At 36.5% G+C, this 18,712-nt stretch overlaps 2 protein-coding genes across 2 annotated transcripts; both read left to right on the top strand.

The window, feature by feature from the left end:
• Positions 1–6,996: 6,996 nt before the first annotated feature.
• Positions 6,997–9,337, top strand: LOC132164543 (tetrahydroanabasine acetyltransferase-like). Its single transcript, XM_059575074.2, has 2 exons — positions 6,997–7,483; positions 8,279–9,337. Exons 1-2 carry the CDS (start codon positions 7,048–7,050, stop codon positions 9,235–9,237), a joined length of 1,395 nt encoding a protein of 464 aa, XP_059431057.2. The 5' UTR covers positions 6,997–7,047; the 3' UTR covers positions 9,238–9,337.
• A 5,164-nt stretch (positions 9,338–14,501) lies between these two features.
• Positions 14,502–16,856, top strand: LOC132164633 (tetrahydroanabasine acetyltransferase-like). Its single transcript, XM_059575173.2, has 2 exons — positions 14,502–14,982; positions 15,813–16,856. Exons 1-2 carry the CDS (start codon positions 14,547–14,549, stop codon positions 16,769–16,771), a joined length of 1,395 nt encoding a protein of 464 aa, XP_059431156.2. The 5' UTR covers positions 14,502–14,546; the 3' UTR covers positions 16,772–16,856.
• The last annotated feature ends 1,856 nt before the right edge of the window (positions 16,857–18,712 follow it).

The raw sequence follows: 18,712 nt of genomic DNA, 5'->3' as shown, positions 1-18,712 counted from the left end.
AATATTGGGTGCTAATTTTTTGTGACAATATTGATTTGGTGGTGTGTGTGTGAAGATTAAAAATCATATTTAAAGTATATCGTATTGATTCTTATTGTACTAGATAGTTTTGTTCTCCCCCTCCCCCTTTTTCTTCTTTTTGCTTATTTTTCTTTTGTTACATGCTAAAGCCCCACCGCGCCGGGTGTGCTATCCATCATTTCTGACATGTCTTTTTCTAGGGTTGATGGGGTTCTTAGATCAAACTGTCAAAACTTGATTTACGTCCTTCAGTCAGACCCAACTCGACACGCGCCACTCCATCTCTCACACCGGCTCCGCCCGCTTCCAACGGCACTTGTCGCTTTTGATTACGACAACCCCGCGACGGATCGTGACTCGCACGCGCCTATCCGTGGTTTTTTTTCACTTTCTAGCTAGAATCATCCGGCAGCCTTCCTCTGATGGTATTTTGTGGGCTTTTGTGCTTTTTTTTTTTTTTTTTTCCCCCTGTTTTTCCGTTTTCCCTATATTTTGATGTCATCGATAGGTCTTGAATGTCAGATTGTTATGTATGTATCTATGACTTGTAACCTTGTAGGTTCGACTATGATTTTCTTAGAGCTTTTACTCTGTGATGTAAGAGTTTTATGCTCGTGATTATTCATCAATTAATGAGACTGGAATGATTTTCCCTTAAAAAAAAAAAAAAAAAAAAAAAAATTTGAATTTGAGAAAATTTCACTTAAGACTTCTGAACTATTACGCATTTTGAGAAGACTCCCCCAAATTTCAAAAATTTTCAATTTCACCCCTTGAACTTTCAATTCGATGCAACGTACCCTTTATGTCAAATTTATTCACCGATTTTTTTTATAAAATTCTAGATTTATCCTAAATTTTTAAATGAAATTTTCTTTTAAAAAAAATGAAAATCGAAAGGTAATCTGATCTTTTTAGTAATTTCCATTAGAGGTTAACAATTGAATTTGACGGAAGGGATCAATTGAATCAAATTGAAAGTTTAGGGGATTAAATTGAGAGTTTTTGAAATCTATGAGGTTTTTTCTCAAAACGCGTTATAGTTCATGGGTCTAAAGTGAAGTTTCCCTTTTAAATTTTTAATGCATAAATAAAAATTTTAAAATTTCCCATTGTAATGGATATTGCCCAAAAAAATTTATTTAAAATTTTTTATACTCTGATTATGAACGTCTGAGTTTCGTGCACACTTTTTTAATTTATCCAAATGAGACCATGACACATTATACTCAAAGACTTTCAATGTATGGGGTAACTTCACTTTAAATCCCTGAAGTACCATGTGATTTGACAAGTCCTCCTCAAACTTCAAAACCTTTCAATTTAAACCACTGAACTTTTAATTACAGTCAATTTGAACCCCTCCGTCAAATTTTCGTCATTAAAAATGATTCAATGACGTGCATGCAAAGGGCACATGGCCCTTAGTTGGTGAGGTCTTTGTGATTGCAGTCTTCCACATGTTGTATTGTATAACGACTCTGGCTTTCAGCAGAGTAAAGATATCAAAAAAAAAAAAGTAATCGTTTCTGGGGCTGCCCTATTGTACGGCCATAAGCCCATAACATACAAAATTAAAAAAATAATAATTCATGAGACATTTTTAAATCCTTGAGTTGCCAAGGACCCCACACCAATAAAGGTTGGTTTGCCCTTGCCAGATGTCATGGGTGGTCCACAAAATTAGAAATTAGAGAAAGAGAGGAGCAAGTCTATATATACAATAAATACATCACACCTTCACTCTCGGCTAAGCCTTCCAATCTCATGTGGCTGATTTTTACAACCGAAAAAGTCAACACCTTTTGGTTGTGAGTATCATGAGAGAAATTTGGATCATCTCTAACTCAAATAAAATAGAGAAGAGCTAGTTCCTTTAAAAAGAAAGGTAAAATTGTCCTAAAAAAATGAAATGGCAATTTTGTTCCAATTTTTTACTAGAGAGGATCCGGTTCCTTATGGGAAGGAGATGATGCTGATAATTTATAGAATTACTCTTTTAAAAGATGTAACCCGGAAGAGTCACAATCAACCTTGACACCTAGAAAATAATGGAGTCATGGCCATAACTCTTTCATTGTAAAGTCATCTTTCAAACAATCAATGATAAGTTGAAGTATAACAAAAAGGTTGAATGTTCAAGTGATGATAGGTAAACAATATGAATAGTCCACTAGGGATTCTATAAATCCAAGATTAAGTAAGGACGGTGAGAGGCAATTAAACCAAGCCCGAAAGACTTGTTTAAGACCGTAGATTGCCTTATTTAATTAAGATGTAAACATATTTATGAAACACAAGGGGTTGTTTCATAAATATTTCTTCTTCTAGAGAGCCGTGTAAAAAGGTATTAGACACATCCAATTGTGTAAGATGCCAATCATAATAGTGCAAGAATTATGCAAATGCTAGATGGCCAGCTTAGTAACATGACTGAATGTCTCGGTGTAATCTAGTACTCCATCATGTTGTTGAAATTCCTTATTTACCAATTGAGCTCTAAGTTTCTTTACAGAGCCATCGGATTTTTGTTTTACTTCGGAGACCTATATAATTTATTATATATGTATCACATTCATGTCACGAGGTTAGGAACAAAAGTCCCATGAGCAGTTTGCTTATAAGGCATCAAATTCTGCCTGCATGGCACATTGCCACTCACTAAACTTTGCAGCTTGTGTATAAGAAATTGGGTTTAGTGGGAACCAATTTGGACATTGTTAAGAATATTATGCTAGGGTTATTTACTTGTTATTTACTTCCTTAGGTATTATTAGTCTACTAGGTTTATCTTTCCTTAGTTTACAAGGTTTACCTGTCCTTACTCTATTAGGTTACTTGCCTCTCTATAAATAGAAGTCTCTGTATTTATTATCATTATTAAAATAGAATATCAATACAATGTAGTCCATTGTGTGCTTCTGCTCTCTCTATTATTCTTCCACTCTTCTATATCTCTCAATTATTCCAATATGGTATTAGAGCCACCTTCTGTGGCCTTCAATAAACATCTTTGATGTTTTTCGGCGCTCCCTCCGGTGACCTCCCAATTCTAGTCATTGGCACGCCGCCAAGAGATTTTTATTTTTATTTTTATTTTTATTTTTTTTTTCGCTCAAAATCTCTTCCACTCCTTTAGATCTACATATCTGTGGAAGATCTAAGGCCCTCCGAGCTCCTTCACGCTCCTCCGGCAGTTTCTACCTGAGCTAATCGCGCCGCCACCATGACTCCTCTCGGCCAAATAACAACCGAAAGTGGTGTCTCGACACCAGAACAGTGGATCTGTGCACTCTCAACCTATTCCAGCATTGCACACGCCTCCACGCTCCGCCCTCAGAAACTGTCGTCTCTCCAACGCGCCTCCACGCATGGCTGCCGCTTCTCCACGCGCCTCCACCCATGTCGGATCTTCGTGGTTCTTGCTTCATTCAATAGATCTGTCGCTGGTGATCCCAAATCCATCGAGATCGCCGCCATTGGAGTATCAACGCTCCTCTGTGCTCTGGCAAGGGCTTCTGCGCCTGGGCTTCACGCGTGGCACGCGCCAGTCAACCTTCCTAGCGCGTGCGGCACGCGAGCCTGACGCGGGCCACGCATCCGCCAGCCCTAGGGCGTGCATTACACGCACCAGCACTTCTCCTCTCTCCTTAGCAGCCACGTGTCCTCCAGAGGTGCCGCCACGTCAGCCCATGTTCCTCTGCCACGTGTCAGCTTCGAGAAAAAAAAATCAATATGAACCGGATTCAACCATTTTCGACCCGATCCAAAACCGGTTTCAACCGGGTCATCGGGCTAAAATCGGATCTCTACAACCCAGTCCAATACCGGTTCCTAAACCGGGTCATCAGGTCAAGCTCTCTTCAACCTGATTCAAAATTGGTTCCAATCAGGTCATCGGGCTCAAATCGAATCTCCCCAACCCGGTCTAATACTGGTTCCTAAATTGAGTTTTGCCGGGTCAAGCTCTCCAAACCGGTCCAAATTTGTCAACCCGATCCATCGGGTTAGACCCGGTTCACATAATTTTTGGGTCAACTATTTTAGTGGTCCTGGGGTTTTCTTGCCAAAATATTGGCCCATTTAATCGGTCCAATTTCTTCAAGGCTTTAGACCCAAATTTTGGAATGGATCCAAGGCTTCAGCCCATCTAGCAGCCACCCTCAGCCATAAGTTACCGTTGCCAGCCGCCGTGCACTGCCTCCGACCTTTCAACTTTGGCCACCTTCGGCGAGTTTTCCGAAGGACCTAAATATATATATCCCTTTCTTTTTCCCAAACCTTAAGTTTGAGGGGGGATATTAGAGTCTTTGAGAGATCACCTGGATCCAAGATTTTCAACCCAACAAGTTAGAACCGAGTTTTACCGCCGCCAACCTCTGTGCACCACCTCTGGCCACCCAACTCCAGCAGTCACTCTAGCAACTCTTTCGGCACAAGCAGCTTTTTCAGCAAATTCATTTTTCTTTCCCTTTTCTTTTACCTAAACTCAAGTTTACACATTGAGTTTGAGGGGGGATGTTAACAATATTATATTAGAGTTATTGACTTGTTATTTACTTCCTTAGGTATTATTAGTCTACTAGGTTTATTTTTCCTTAGTCTACTAGGTTTACCTTTCCTTTGTCTATTAGGTTACTTGCCTCTCTATAAATAGAGGCTTTTGTATTCATTATCATTATTAGAATATTATATCAATACATTGTAGTCCATTGTGTGCTTCCACTCTCTCTATTATTCTTCTGCTCTTCAATATCTCTCCATTATTCCAACACGCTATCAAAGCATTCTAACAGACACAATTGATTATGAACCCGTCTTTGATCTTATTCAGGATCGTGATTTGACATTTGATGATGTTTGTTACCTACCGCTTTTGGCAAGTTAAACTTGTTTAGTATTAGTTGATAGTTTTAGAATTGGTTTTGTAATATTTAGGAGAAAGTTCACTTAAGATCTCTGAACTACCATATATTTTGAGAAGACCTTTCAAATTTTAAAAACTCTCAATTTCACCTTCTAAACTTTCAATTTGATGTAATGTACCCCCTCTATCAAAATATAAAACGTTAAAAGTGAATTTGATGGAGATGGTCAATTAAATCAAATTGAAAGTTCAGAGAATTAAATTGAGAGTTTTTAAAATTTAGGTGGGTCTTTTCAAAACGTGTGGTAGTTCAGGGATGTAAAGTGAAGTTTCTCCTAATATTTAATATTTGACTTAATGATTGGTCTTAGGCAAACATTTAATATCATCATGATGATATTCTTATGATCCTATTATGATGCTTTTTAGTTATTAGTCTATTTGTTATTTATTCATGGAAATGTAGAATTAGATATCTTATTATGCAAGTATTAAAGTCTTCTGCTTTAGGCTCACTCATGAGGGTGTTAAGATCCCTTTGTCTTATTTGTTGGTAAGTAAGATCGGGAGACGTACAATGGAGTTAATTTATTTATTTGGGCTTTGGAATGAGAGAGAACATTTTCTCTAAGGTACGTAATCCAAACATCATGTGATATGTGGAGCCCAACATCTGCCAGAATAGTTTCAGAGAGTGAAGAAGAAATTATGGCACTCAAGATAAGCTTATCTTGGTGGAACCAGATGAAGTATTCGAGATTATTGACCAAGGCAGATGGGGTAGAAGCATCCGTGGATGTGGATATGAGATTAGGTGGACAAGTGATCGATGGTTTCCTTCTAGATAAGGAAACTATCAAGGCACGCCAGGCACAATTTGAGAGTGACGTGATGATTGAGATTGATAATAGGTGTGATAATTGGAGCATATGTAATGGTGGAAGATGTAGTTTGAGATTGAGCAGAATTGATATATCAAGTGATAGTACATTATAAGAAGTTTATACATTATCTCTTTACACTTGTCTGCATTATATTTGAATACATTTCAATTTGAATATACAACAAAGCATATCCACACGTTTGAGACTAACCAAAGCTTATGTGTTATATATCATTTCGCTGAGGTTGTCTTTATCTGCAGATGCCAAAAGAATCACCACAAATTTTTGTTGTTGTTGATGATATCGTATTAACAAGGTGAGATGGCTTCCTGCAGCAGGTCACAACGTATGTATATATATTATAAGTGCGATGCGGGCAAAGTTCTAACCCCATGAAATGGTCTGCCATTATCGATCGAGATATTCAACCACTATGGCCGTAGCTTACTACTGGTCGCCATCTGTTAATGCTTATCTTCTAACTTCCACCTGCAAGATTTTAAGGTTTAACATTCAAGCCCAGCAAAGAACTCCGGTGCAAATCTATAATTAATTAATCAGTAGTTGCTTGTAGTATACCCATCAGAAAGTTGCTAGTTTTCTCTCAACTCTTAAACCCATATCCAAGAACTCCAATGTAAATCCTGTCAAATCTTTTCTCACTTCTTGTCCACATAATTGATGGAATTTAGTCAAGGTGGGTAGGGAAATAGGAAGAAAAAGACAAGCTAATTAGAGAACATTAGAAAAGAAAGTTGTATATTAATGATAGGAAGAAACTGTATAATAGAATAACTTATTTATATCATAAATAAGGCATTGAAAAGAAAGGAAATACAGTAATTACAATAGTTAATATGGTAGCTAGTGAATATTATCGTAATTAATTAGTATATTAATTAAATTATTAAACTTATCATTTTCTACTTACTTAAGCTTTTGAGATAAGTGATAACTTAACATAATATCTGTTGTGAACTTGCGAATGTTGAGTCTCACATTAAGAAAGTATAAAGAAAAATAATAGTTAATAAGCATAAGTAGACCAAAAAACCAATTAGTTTAAGCTTTTGGTTAGAGAGGTGTTCAAATATGTATATTAATGTACTATAAGTAAAAATTATCAAAATACCGTTTATCTCACCAACAATATTAGAGTCAAAAGAACTTAAATTCAAACATTATATGATCAGAGAGTCACTATATAATGAGAGGCCCTGCCAAATTTCAGTCTCACCCAAGAGTACTACTCCCACATTTGCTTTAACCTCCTCCATGGAAAACCACCATAATACACCCTTATTACTTGATAGGAAGGATGTTGTGCTTGTAAAACCCTCAAAACCCACACCTTCAGGTGTTCTTTCTCTTTCTAGCATAGACAACAGCCCCACCCATGAGTGTCTTTGCCAAACAGTTCATGTGTTCCGATCAAAAGTTGACACATCAAGTAGCATGAGCGGGCAGGCAGATCCAGCATGCGTGATCAAAGAAGCCCTCTCCCAGGCTCTGGTTTATTACTATCCTCTGGCTGGCAAGCTAAATAAATGCAGTGATGGAAAACTTCAAATAAATTGCACTGCAGATGGAGTGCCATTCTTAGAGGCAACTGCCAATAATTCCCAACTCTCTTCCCTCCATTATCTAGATGGGATTGATGTTGAAGTAGACAAACAGTTTGTCTTCAACTTCCCATCCAAAGATGACTCAGGTTATGAGCGGCAAAACTACTAGGAGGCTTGGACGTTCTTCAATTTTTTTTCTTTTTTGTATTTTTGTGGAGAAATTTCCCTTGCCCCGTAAAAAATATGCGGTTTTGCAATTATAACTTCGATGTTTAAAAGTTCACAACGTCGGTATCTCGGGTTTCAGCCATTTTTGATTTTACCCATCTATTAAGATTTTGTTAAATCTTAACCGAGGACACGCCAATATCCTCCTCTTTAAAAAAAAAAAAAAAAACATAGTTGTTTGGTTAACCCAAAGCCAGCGGTGTATTCTAATTTTTATTTATTTATTTATTTTTTGTAAATTAGTATAAATGTGTATTTTTTATAAGTCTTAAAGGGGCATAAGAGACATTTTACATGTTTACGGTTCGATTTAACCATAAATCCTTACGGAAAGGAAAAAATTAAAAGGACCTGAACTGAATTCAAAATTGCAAATATCAAAGAGAAAAAAGAGTTGAGATTATGTTTGAGTTGTTTGAAGAATATAAAAGTTTGAATAAAGTTGAAAATTTTGAGTTAAGTGTTAATGGTGTCAAATCAACTAAAAAAAGAGAAAAAAATTGAGAAGAATTGGGAAGAATTGTCTTCCCAAACAAGCCTGGTTTATAATACTTCATAGGTAAGTGAAGTTTTTCCCCTTTTTTTTTTGAAAAAAAATAAAAAATAAAAATACTCCTGTAATTCTTTTAAAATCCAATTTGTATCTCGATCCTGTGTTTTTTTTCTTAATTTCGTCGACCTTCGCATCTAAAATCCTAATTCCGGCCCTGCAGGTTATCACCCTCTGTTCTTGCAAGTGACCAAATTTTCATGTGGGGGTTTCACAATTGGGATGAGCTTATCACACTCCGTATGTGACGGGTCCGGAGCGGCGCAGTTCTTCCGAGCCCTGGCTGAGCTTGCAAGCGGAAAGAGCGAGCCCTCGGTGAAGCCTGTGTGGGAGAGGGAGAGGCTGATGGGAAGAGCACCTGCAAGCGAGCCTCTCCAGTTTCCTTCTTTAGCAATTTCACCATATTTGCCAACGACAGACATCCTGCATGCATGCTTTTACGTAAGCAGTGAAAGTATAAAGACACTGAAAACGAGTTTGATTGAGGAACATTGTGGGACTAATGAAAGTTTCACAACTGTCGAGGTTCTTGGTGCCTATGTTTGGAGATCAAGGTTTAGAGCTCTGAAATTAAACCCAGATCAGAAAACTCTTTTCAGCATGGCTGTGGGGATAAGGAACCGATTGAATTCACCGCCTTTGCCAGATGGGTATTATGGGAATGCTTTTGTGTCCGCAACTGTTGTGTTAATGGGAGGGGAACTTAATGAAGAACCACTCTCGAAGGTGGCGAAGCTTATAAAAGAAAGCAAGAAAGTTGCTTCCGACAAGGAATACATAATGAACTCATTAGGCATTTTTGAGAAATTCAGAGAGCACAATATAAAAATTGAAGCTAGTGGTGGATCCATGGTTTTGACAGATTGGAGGCAACTGGGTTTCTTGCTGGAGGAAGAAGTAGCTGTCGGAGCCATTAATGTGAACTTTGTCGCCGTGCCGGTGAACCTATTTGGGCACGTGGATTTGTGTCTGTTCTTGCCTCCTAGCAAGGTGGATGATCCGTCGAGGAAAGGTGGGGTTAGGGTACTTGTTTCCCTTCCTAGAGCTGCCATGGCCAAGTTCGAAGAAGAGATGGATGCTCTGTGCAAGCTTGGCGATGATGGCTCTCTCTGCAAGCTCTAATCTATACAGTACTGCTGGTTCCTATAAAGTTAATTTTCGGTTTGTAGTTGGATGGAAAGAGAAATATGTGAATATTGGGTGCTAATTTTTGGTGACAATATTGATTTGGTGGTGTGTGTATGAAGATTATAAAACATATTTGAAGTATATCCTATTGATTCTTATTGTACTAGATAGTTTTGTTCTCCCCCTCCCCCTCCCTTCCCTGACTCTTCCCCCCTTCCCCCCCTTTTTCTTCTTTTTGCTTATTTTTCTTTTGTTACATGCTCAAGCCCCACCGCGCCGGGTGTCCTATCCACCATTTCTGACATGTCTTTTTCTGGGGTTGATGGGGTTCTTAGATCAAACTGTCAAAACTTGATCTACATCCCTCTATCAAACCCAACTCGACACGCACCACTCCATCGCTCACACCGGTCCTGCCCACTTCCAACAGCACTTGTCGCTTCTAATTACGACAACCCCATGACGGATTGTGACTCGCACACTCCTGTGCATGGTTTTTTCGTTTTCTAGCTAGAATCATCAGGCAGCTTTCCTCCGGTGGTATTTTGTGGGCTTTTGTGCTTTTTTTCTTTTTCTTTTTTTTTCCCCTGTTTTTCCGTTTTTCCTGTATTTTGATGTCATCGATAGGTCTTAAATGTCAGATTATTATACATGTATCTATGATTTGTAACCTTGTAGGTTCGGCTATGATTTTCTTAGAGCTTTTGCTCTGTGATGTAAGAGCTTTATGCTCGTGATTCTTTTTCAATTAATGAGACTGGAATGATTTCCCCTTACAAAAAAAAAAAAAAAAAAAAAAAGGTTTGAGTTTGAGAAAATTTCACTTAAGACTTCTGCGAGAAGACTCCCCCAAATTTCAAAAACTCTCAATTTCACCCTTTGAACTTTCAATTCGATGCAACGTACCCTTTTTGTCAAATTTATACACCTATTTTTTTTTTTTATAAAATTCTAAATTTGTCCTTAATATTCAAATGAAATTTTCTTTAAAAAAAAAATGAAAATCGAAAGGTAATCTGGTCTTTTTAGTAATTTCCATTAGGGGTTAACAGTTGAATTTGATGGAGGGGATCAATTGAATCAAATTGAAAGTTCAGGGGATTAAATTGAGAGTTTTTTTAAATCTATGAGAGTCTTTCTCAAAACGCGTTGTAGTTCATGGGTCTAAAGTGAAGTTTTCCCTTTAAATTTTTAATGCATAAATAAAAATTTTAAAATTTCCCATTGTAATGGATATTGCCCTAAAAATTTTATTTAAAATTTTGTATACTCTGATTATGAACGTCTGAGTTTCGTGCACACTTTTTTAATTTATCCAAATTGAGACCATGACACATTATACTCAAAGACTTTCAATATATGGGTAACTTCACTTTAAACCTCTGAATTATCACGCAATTTGATAAGTCCCCCTTAAACTTCAAAAACTCTTACTTTAAACCACTGAACTTTTAATTGCAGTCAATTTAAACCCCTTTGTCAAATTTTAGACATTAAAAATGATTCCATGCAAAGGGCACATGGCCCTTAGTTAATTGGTGAGGTCTTTGTGATTGCAGTATTCCACATGTTGTATTGTATAACGACTCTGGCTTTCAGCAGAGTAAAGATATCAAAAAAAAAAAGAGTAATCGTTTCTGGGGCTGCCCTATTGTACGGCCATAAGGCCCATAACGTACAAAATTAAAAAAATAATAATTCATGAGACATTTTTAAATCCTTGAGTTGCCAAGGACCCCACACCAATAAAGGTGGGTTTGCCCTTGCCAGATGTCATGGGTGGTCCACAAAATTAGAAATTAGAGAAAGAGGAGTAAATCTATATATACAATAAATACATCACACCTTCACTCTCGGCTAAGCCTTCCAATCTCATGTGGCTGATTTTTACAACCAAAAAAATCAACACCTTTTGGTTGTGAGGATCATTCCACATGGGATTGGGGATATGAGAGAAATTTGGATCATCTCTAACTCAAATAAAATAGAGAAGAGTTAGTTCCTTTAAAAGGAAAGGCAAAATTGCACTAAAAAGATGAAATGGCTATTTTGTCCCTATTTTTTACTAGAGAGAATCCGGTTCCATATGGGAAGGAGATGATGCAGATGATTTATAGAATTACGTACTCTTTTAAAAGATGTAACCCGGAGGAGTGATCACAATCAACCTTGACACCTAAAAAATAATGGAGTCATGGCCCTAACTCTTTCATTGTAAAGTCATCTTTCAAACAATCAATGATAAGTTGAAGTATAACAAAAAGGTTGAATGTTCAAGTGATGATAGATAAACAATATGAATAGTCCACTAGGGATTCTATAAATCCAAAATTAAGTAAGGACGGTGAGAGGCAATTAAACCAAGCCCGAAAGACTTGTTTAAGACCGTAGATTGCCTTATTTAATTAATCTGTAAACATATTTATGAAACCTAAGGGGTTGTTTCATAAATATTTCTTCTTCTAGAGAGCCGTGCAAAAAGGTATTAGACACATCCAATTGTCTAAGAGGCCAATCATAATAGTGCAAAAATTATAAGAATGCTAGATGGCCGGCTTAGCAACATGACTGAATTAATGTCTCAGAGTACTCTCGGTGTAATCTAGTACTCCACCATGTTGTTGAAATTCCTTAGTGACCAATCTAGCTCTAAATTTCTTTATAGAGCCATCAGACTTTTGTTTTACTTCGGAAACCTATATAATTTATCATATATGTATCACATTCATGTCACGAGGTCAGGAACAAAAGTCCCATGTGCAGTTTGCTTGTAAGGCATCAAATTCTGCCTGCATGGCACATTGCCACTCACTAAACTTTGCAGCTTGTGTATAAGAAATTGGGTTAAGTGGGAACCAATTTGGACACAATTGATTATGAACCCTTCTTTGATCTTATTCAGGATCGTGATTTGACATTTGATGATGTTTGTTACCTACCGCTTTTGGCAAGTTAAACTTGTTTAGTATTTGTCGACTGTTTTGGAATTGGTTTTGAAATATTTAGGGGAAACTTCACTTAAGATCTTTGAACTAACATGCATTTCGAGAAGACCTTCCGAATTTTAAAAACTCTTAGTTTCACCTCCTAAACTTTCAATTTGATGCAGTGTACCCCCTCAGTCAAATTTAAAACATTAAAAGTGATAAAATGATCTTTATACCCTTAAATTTTTTATAAAATTTTAAATTTACCCTTAATTTTCAAATGAAAAATTAAAAAATTAAAAAAAAAAAAAACAACAACAACAAAAACAAAAATCGAATGATTACTAATTTTCATTAGGGTTAGCAGTTGAATTTGATTTGGGGAGGGGGGGGGGGGAGGAATTAAATCAAATTGAAAGTTCAGAGAATTAAATTGAAAGTTTTTTGAAATTTATGTGGGTCTTCTCAAAACGCGTAGTAATTCAGTGATGTAAAGTGAAGTTTCTCCTAATATTTAATATTTGACTTAATGATTGGTCTTAGACCGAAACATTTAATATCATCATGATGATATTCTTATGATCCTATTATGATGCTTTTTAGTTATTAGTCTATTTGTTACTTACCCATGGAAATGTAGAATTATATATCTTATTATGCAAGTATTAAAGTCTTCTGTTTTAGGCTCTCTTGAGGGTGTTAAGATAGATCCCTTTGCCTTATTTTTCGGTAAGTAAGATCAGGAGACGTAAAATGGAGTTAATTTATTTATTTGGGCTTTGGAATGAGAAAGAGAACATTTTCTCTAAGGTACGTAATCCAAAAATCATGTGATATGTGGAGCCCAACATCTGCCCGGCCGAATAGTTTCAGAGAGTGAGGAAGAAATTATGGCACTCAAGATAAGCTTATCTTGGTGGAACCAGATGAAGTATTCGAGATTATTGACCAAGGCAGATGAGGTAGAAGCATCCGTGGATGTAGATATGAGATTAGGTGGACAAGTGATCGATGGAGCCATCAACATATATATGTATCCAAAGAGTTGTTGTCCTTCTAGATAAGGAAACCATCAAGGCACGCCAGCCAAAATTTGAGAGTGACGTGATGATTGATATTGATAATAGGTGTGATAATTGGAGCATATGTAATGGTGGAAGATGTAGTTTGAGATTGAGCAGAATTGATATATCAAGTGATAGTACATTACAAGAAGATTATACATTATCTTTTTACACTTGTCTGCATTATATTTGAATACATTTCAATTTGAATATACAACAAAACATATCCACACGTTCGAGACTAACCAAAGCTACATTATGTGTTATATATCATTTGGTTGAGGTTGTCTTTATCTGCAGATGCCAAAAGAATCACCGCAAATTTTTGTTGTTGTTGATGATATCGTATTAACAAGGTGAGATGGCTTCCTGCAGCAGGTCACATCCTATATATATTATGAGTGCGATGCGGGCAAAGTTCTAACCCCACTTGAAACGGTCTGCCATTATCGATCGAGATATTCAACCACTAAGGCCGTAGCTTACTACTGGTCGCCATCTGTTAATGCTTATCTTCTAACTTCCACCTGCAAGATTTTAAGGTTTAACACTCGAGCCCAGCACAGAACTCCGGTGCAAATCTATAATTAATTAATCAGTAGTTGCTTGTAGTATACCCATCAGAAAGTTGCTAGTTTTCTCTCAACTCTTAAACCCATATCCAAAAACTCCAATGTAAATCCTGTCAAATCTTTTCTCACTTTTTGTCCACATAATTGCTGGAGTTTAGTCAGGGTGGGTAGGGAAATAGGAAGAAAAAGACAAGCTAATTAAAGAACATTAGAAAAGAAGCTTGTATATTAATGATAGGAAGAAACTGTACAATAGAATAACTTATTTATAACATAAATGAGGCATTGAAAAGAAAGGAAATACAGTAATTACAATAGTTAATATGATAGCGAATATTTTCGTAATTAATTAGTATGTTAATTAAATTATTAAACTTATCATTTTCTACATACTTAAGCTTTTGAGATAAGTGATAACTTAACATAATATCTGTTGTGATTGTACTTGTGATTATTGAGTCTCATATTGAGAAAGTATAAAGAAAAATAGTAATTAATAAGTATAAGTAGATCCAAAAATTTATTAGTTTAAGCTTTTGATTAGAGTGGTGTTCAAATATGTATATTAATGTACTATAAGTAAAAATTCTCAAAATACCGTTTATCTCACCAACAATATCAGAGTCAAAGAACTTAAATTCAAACATTATATGATCAGAGAGTCACTATATAATGAGAAGCCCTGCCATATTTCAGTCTCACCCAAGAGTACTACTCCCACATTTGCTTTAACCTCCTCCATGGAAAACCACCATAATACACCCTTATTACTTGATAGGAAGGATGTTGTGCTTGTAAAACCGTCGAAACCCACACCTTCAGGTGTTCTTTCTCTTTCTAGCATAGACAACAGCCCCACCCATGAGTTTCTTTGCCAAACAGTTCATGTGTTCCGATCAAAAGTTGACACATCAAGTAGCATGAGCGGGCAAGCAGATCCAGCATGCGTGATCAAAGAAGCCCTCTCCCAGGCTCTGGTTTATTACTATCCTCTGGCTGGCAAGCTAAATAAATGCAGTGATGGAAAACTTCAAATAAATTGCACTGCAGATGGAGTGCCATTCTTAGAGGCAACTGCCAATAATTCCCAACTCTCTTCTCTTCATTATCTAGATGGGATTGATGTTGAAGTAGTCAAACAGTTTGTCTTCGACTTCCCGTCCGAAGATGACTCAGGTTATCAGGGGCGAAACTACTAAGAGGCTAATCGGATGTTCTTCAATTTTTTTCTATTTTGTTTTTGTGGAGAAATTTCACTTACCCTCTTAAAATATATGTGGTTTTGCAATCATAACTTCGATGTTTAAAAGTTTAAAATGTCGGTATTTCGGGTTTCAGCCATTTTTAATTTTACCCATCTATTAATTAAGATTTTGTTAAATCCTAACTGAGGATGCCAAAATCCTCTTTAAAAAAAAAAAAAAAAAAAAAAAACTCAGTTGTTTGGTTAACCCAAAGCCAGCTGTGTATTCTAATTTTATTTTATTTTTAATTAGGATAAATTTGTATTTTTTATAAGTTTTAAAGGGGCGATTTAACCCTAAATTAAATCCTACGACAAGGGTAAAATTAAAAGGACTAGAAACATGAGATACCGACATTACAAATTTTTAAATATTAAAGTTATGATTGCTTAGACTCTTTTGGGTTTGCGATTTTTTTTCGATTCTACTGAGCTGAATTTAAAATTGCGAATATCGAGAAAAAAAATAGTTGAGATTATGTTTGGGTTGTTTGAAGAATATAAAATTTCAAATAAAGTTAAAAAATTTTGAGTTGAATTAAGTGTTAATGGTGTCAAATCAACTAAAAAAAGAGAAATAAGTTGAGAAGAATTGGAAAAAAGTTGAGAAGTTTGATTCCCTCCCCCCTCCTTTTTTAAAAAAAAAAAAAAAAAAAAAAAAAACTCCTGTAATTCTTTTAAAATCCAATTTGTATCTCGATCCTGTGTTTTTTTCTTAATTTCGTCGACCTTCGCATCTAAAATCCTCATTCCGGCCCCGCAGGTTATCATCCTCTGCTCTTTCAAGTGACCAAATTTTCATGTGGGGGTTTCACAATTGGTATGAGCTTGTCACACTCCGTATGTGACGGGTCTGGAGCGGCGCAGTTCTTCCGAGCCCTGGCTGAGCTTGCAAGCGGAAAGAGCGAGCCCTCGGTGAAGCCTGTGTGGGAGAGGGAGAGGCTGATGGGAAGAGCACCTGCAAGCGAGCCTCTCCAGTTTCCTTCTTTAGCAATTTCACCATATTTGCCAACGACAGACATCCTGCATGCATGCTTTTACGTAAGCAGTGAAAGTATAAAGACACTGAAAACGAGTTTGATTGAGGAACATTGTGGGACTAATGAAAGTTTCACAACTGTCGAGGTTCTTGGTGCCTATGTATGGAGATCAAGGTTTAGAGCTCTGAAATTAAACCCAGATCAGAAAACTCTTTTCAGCATGGCTGTGGGGATAAGGAACCGATTGAATTCACCGCCTTTGCCAGATGGGTATTATGGGAATGCTTTTGTGTCCGCAACTGTTGTGTTAATGGGAGGGGAACTTAATGAAGAACCACTCTCGAAGGTGGTGAAGCTTATAAAAGAAAGCAAGAAAGTTGCTTCCGACAGGGAATACATAATGAACTCATTAGGCATTTTTGAGAAATTTAGAGAGCACAATATAAAAATTGAAGCTAGTGGTGGATCCATGGTTTTGACAGATTGGAGGCAACTGGGTTTCTTGCTGGAGGAAGAATTAGCTGTCGGAGCCATTAATGTGAACTTTGTCCCCCAGCCGGTGAACCTATTTGCGCACGTGGAATTGTGTCTGTTCTTGCCTCCTAGCAAGGTGGATGATCCGTCGAGGAAAGGTGGGGTTAGGGTACTTGTTTCCCTTCCTAGAGCTGCCATGGCCAAGTTCGAAGAAGAGATGGATGCTCTGTGCAAGCTTGGCGATGATGGCTCTCTCTGCAAGCTCTAATCTATACAGTACTGCTGGTTCCTATATATAAAGTTATTTTTCGGTTTGTAGTTTTATGGAAAGGGAAATATGTGAATATTGGGTGCTAATTTTTTGTGACAATATTGATTTGGTGGTGCGTGTATGAAGATTATAAAAAAATTTGAAGTATATCCTATGGATTCTTATTGTGCTAGATAGTTTTGTTCTCCTCCCCCCTCCCTTCCCCGACTCTTCCCCTCCACCCTCCCCTCTCCTCCCCTTTTTTTCTTTTGTTACATGCTCAAGCCCCACTGCGCCGAGTGTGCTATCCACCATTTCTGACGTGTCTTTTTCTGGGGTTGATGGGGTTCTTATATCAGATTGTCAAAGTTCAATCTACGTTCCTCTGTCAGACCCACCTCAACACGCGCCACTCCACCGCGCGCACCGGCTCCACCCACTTCCAACGGCACCTATCGCTTATGATTATGACAACCTCGCAATGGAACGTGACTTGCACGCGCCTATGCGTGGTTTTTTCGCTTTTTGGCTAGAATCATTCGGCAGCCTTCCTCCAGTGGTATTTTGTGGGCTTTTGTGCCTCTCTTTTTTTTTCCCTATTTTTTCGTTTTTTTTGTATTTTGACGTCATATATAAGTTTTGAATGTCAGATGGTTATGTATGTATCTATGACTTGTAACCTTGTAGTTTCAACTATAATTTTCTCAGAACTTTTGCTCTGTGATGTAAGAGTTTTATGCTCGTGATTCTTCATCAATTAATGAGACCGGAATGATTTTTTCTTAAAAAAAAAAATGATAGTTTGAGTTTGGAAAAATTTCACTTCTGAACTATCACGCATTTTGAGAAGACTTCCCGAAATTTCAAAAATTCTCAATTTTACCCTCTGAACTTTCAATTCAATGCAACGTACCCCCTCTGTCAAATTTAAAACGTTAAAAGTGATAAAATGACCTTTATACACCGACTTTTTTTTTTTTTCTTTTTATAAAATTCTAAATTTATCCTTAATTTTCAAATGATTTTTTTTTAAAAAAAAAAAAAAAAGAAAAAAAAAAAAGAAAATCGAAAGGTAATTTGATCTTTTTAGTAATTTCTGTTAGGGGTTAACGGTTGAATTTGACGGAGGGGATCAATTGAATCAAATTGAAAGTTCAAGTAGTTAAATTGAAAGTTTTTGAAATTTATAAGGGTCTTCTTAAAAAGCGTGGTAGTTCATGGGTCTAAAGTGAAGTTTCCTTTTAAAATTTTTAATGCATAAATAAAAATTTTAAATTTCCCATTGTAATGGATATTGCCCTAAAAATTTTATTTAAAATTTTTTATATTACTGATCTAATTATGAATGTCTGAGTTTCGTGCACGCTTTTTTAATTTATCCAAATTGAGACCATGACACATTATACTCAAAGACTTTCAATGCATGTGATAACTTCACTTTAAATCCCTGAATTATCACACGATTTGACAAGTCTCCCTCAAACTCTAAAACCTCTCAATTTGAACACCTGAACTTTCAATTGCAGTCAATTTGAACCCCTCCATCAAATTTTAAACGTTAAAAGTGAGACAATGACGTTTATACCCCTGAATCCAAATTTACCCTTAATTTCAAATTAAAAATAAAATAAAATAAAAACGAAAATCAGGGATATTTTTGTCTTTTTAGGTATTTCCGTTAGAAGTTAACGGTTAAATCTGACAAAGGAGTTCAAATTGACTGCAATTGAAAGTTTAAGGGTTCAAATTAAGAGGTTTTGAAGTTTAGGAAGAGCTTGTCAAATCATGTAGTAATTCAGGGGTATAAAGTGAAGTTACCCCTTATGCGATCAAATTATAATGAAGAAGACAAAAAATATTGTATGCATAATAAATGACATCAGACCAGTTGATCAAGTCTCCATCATTGAAAGTTGGAATCCTTAGGGTATCAAAAGTGGATTGAGATCCTATCTAATT

The sequence above is a fragment of the Corylus avellana genome, chromosome 8, assembly GCF_965113065.1.
Source record: "Corylus avellana chromosome 8, dhCorAvel1.hap1.2, whole genome shotgun sequence".
Classification (NCBI taxonomy): domain Eukaryota; kingdom Viridiplantae; phylum Streptophyta; class Magnoliopsida; order Fagales; family Betulaceae; genus Corylus; species Corylus avellana.
This window is presented reverse-complemented; position numbering and strand designations above follow the sequence as displayed.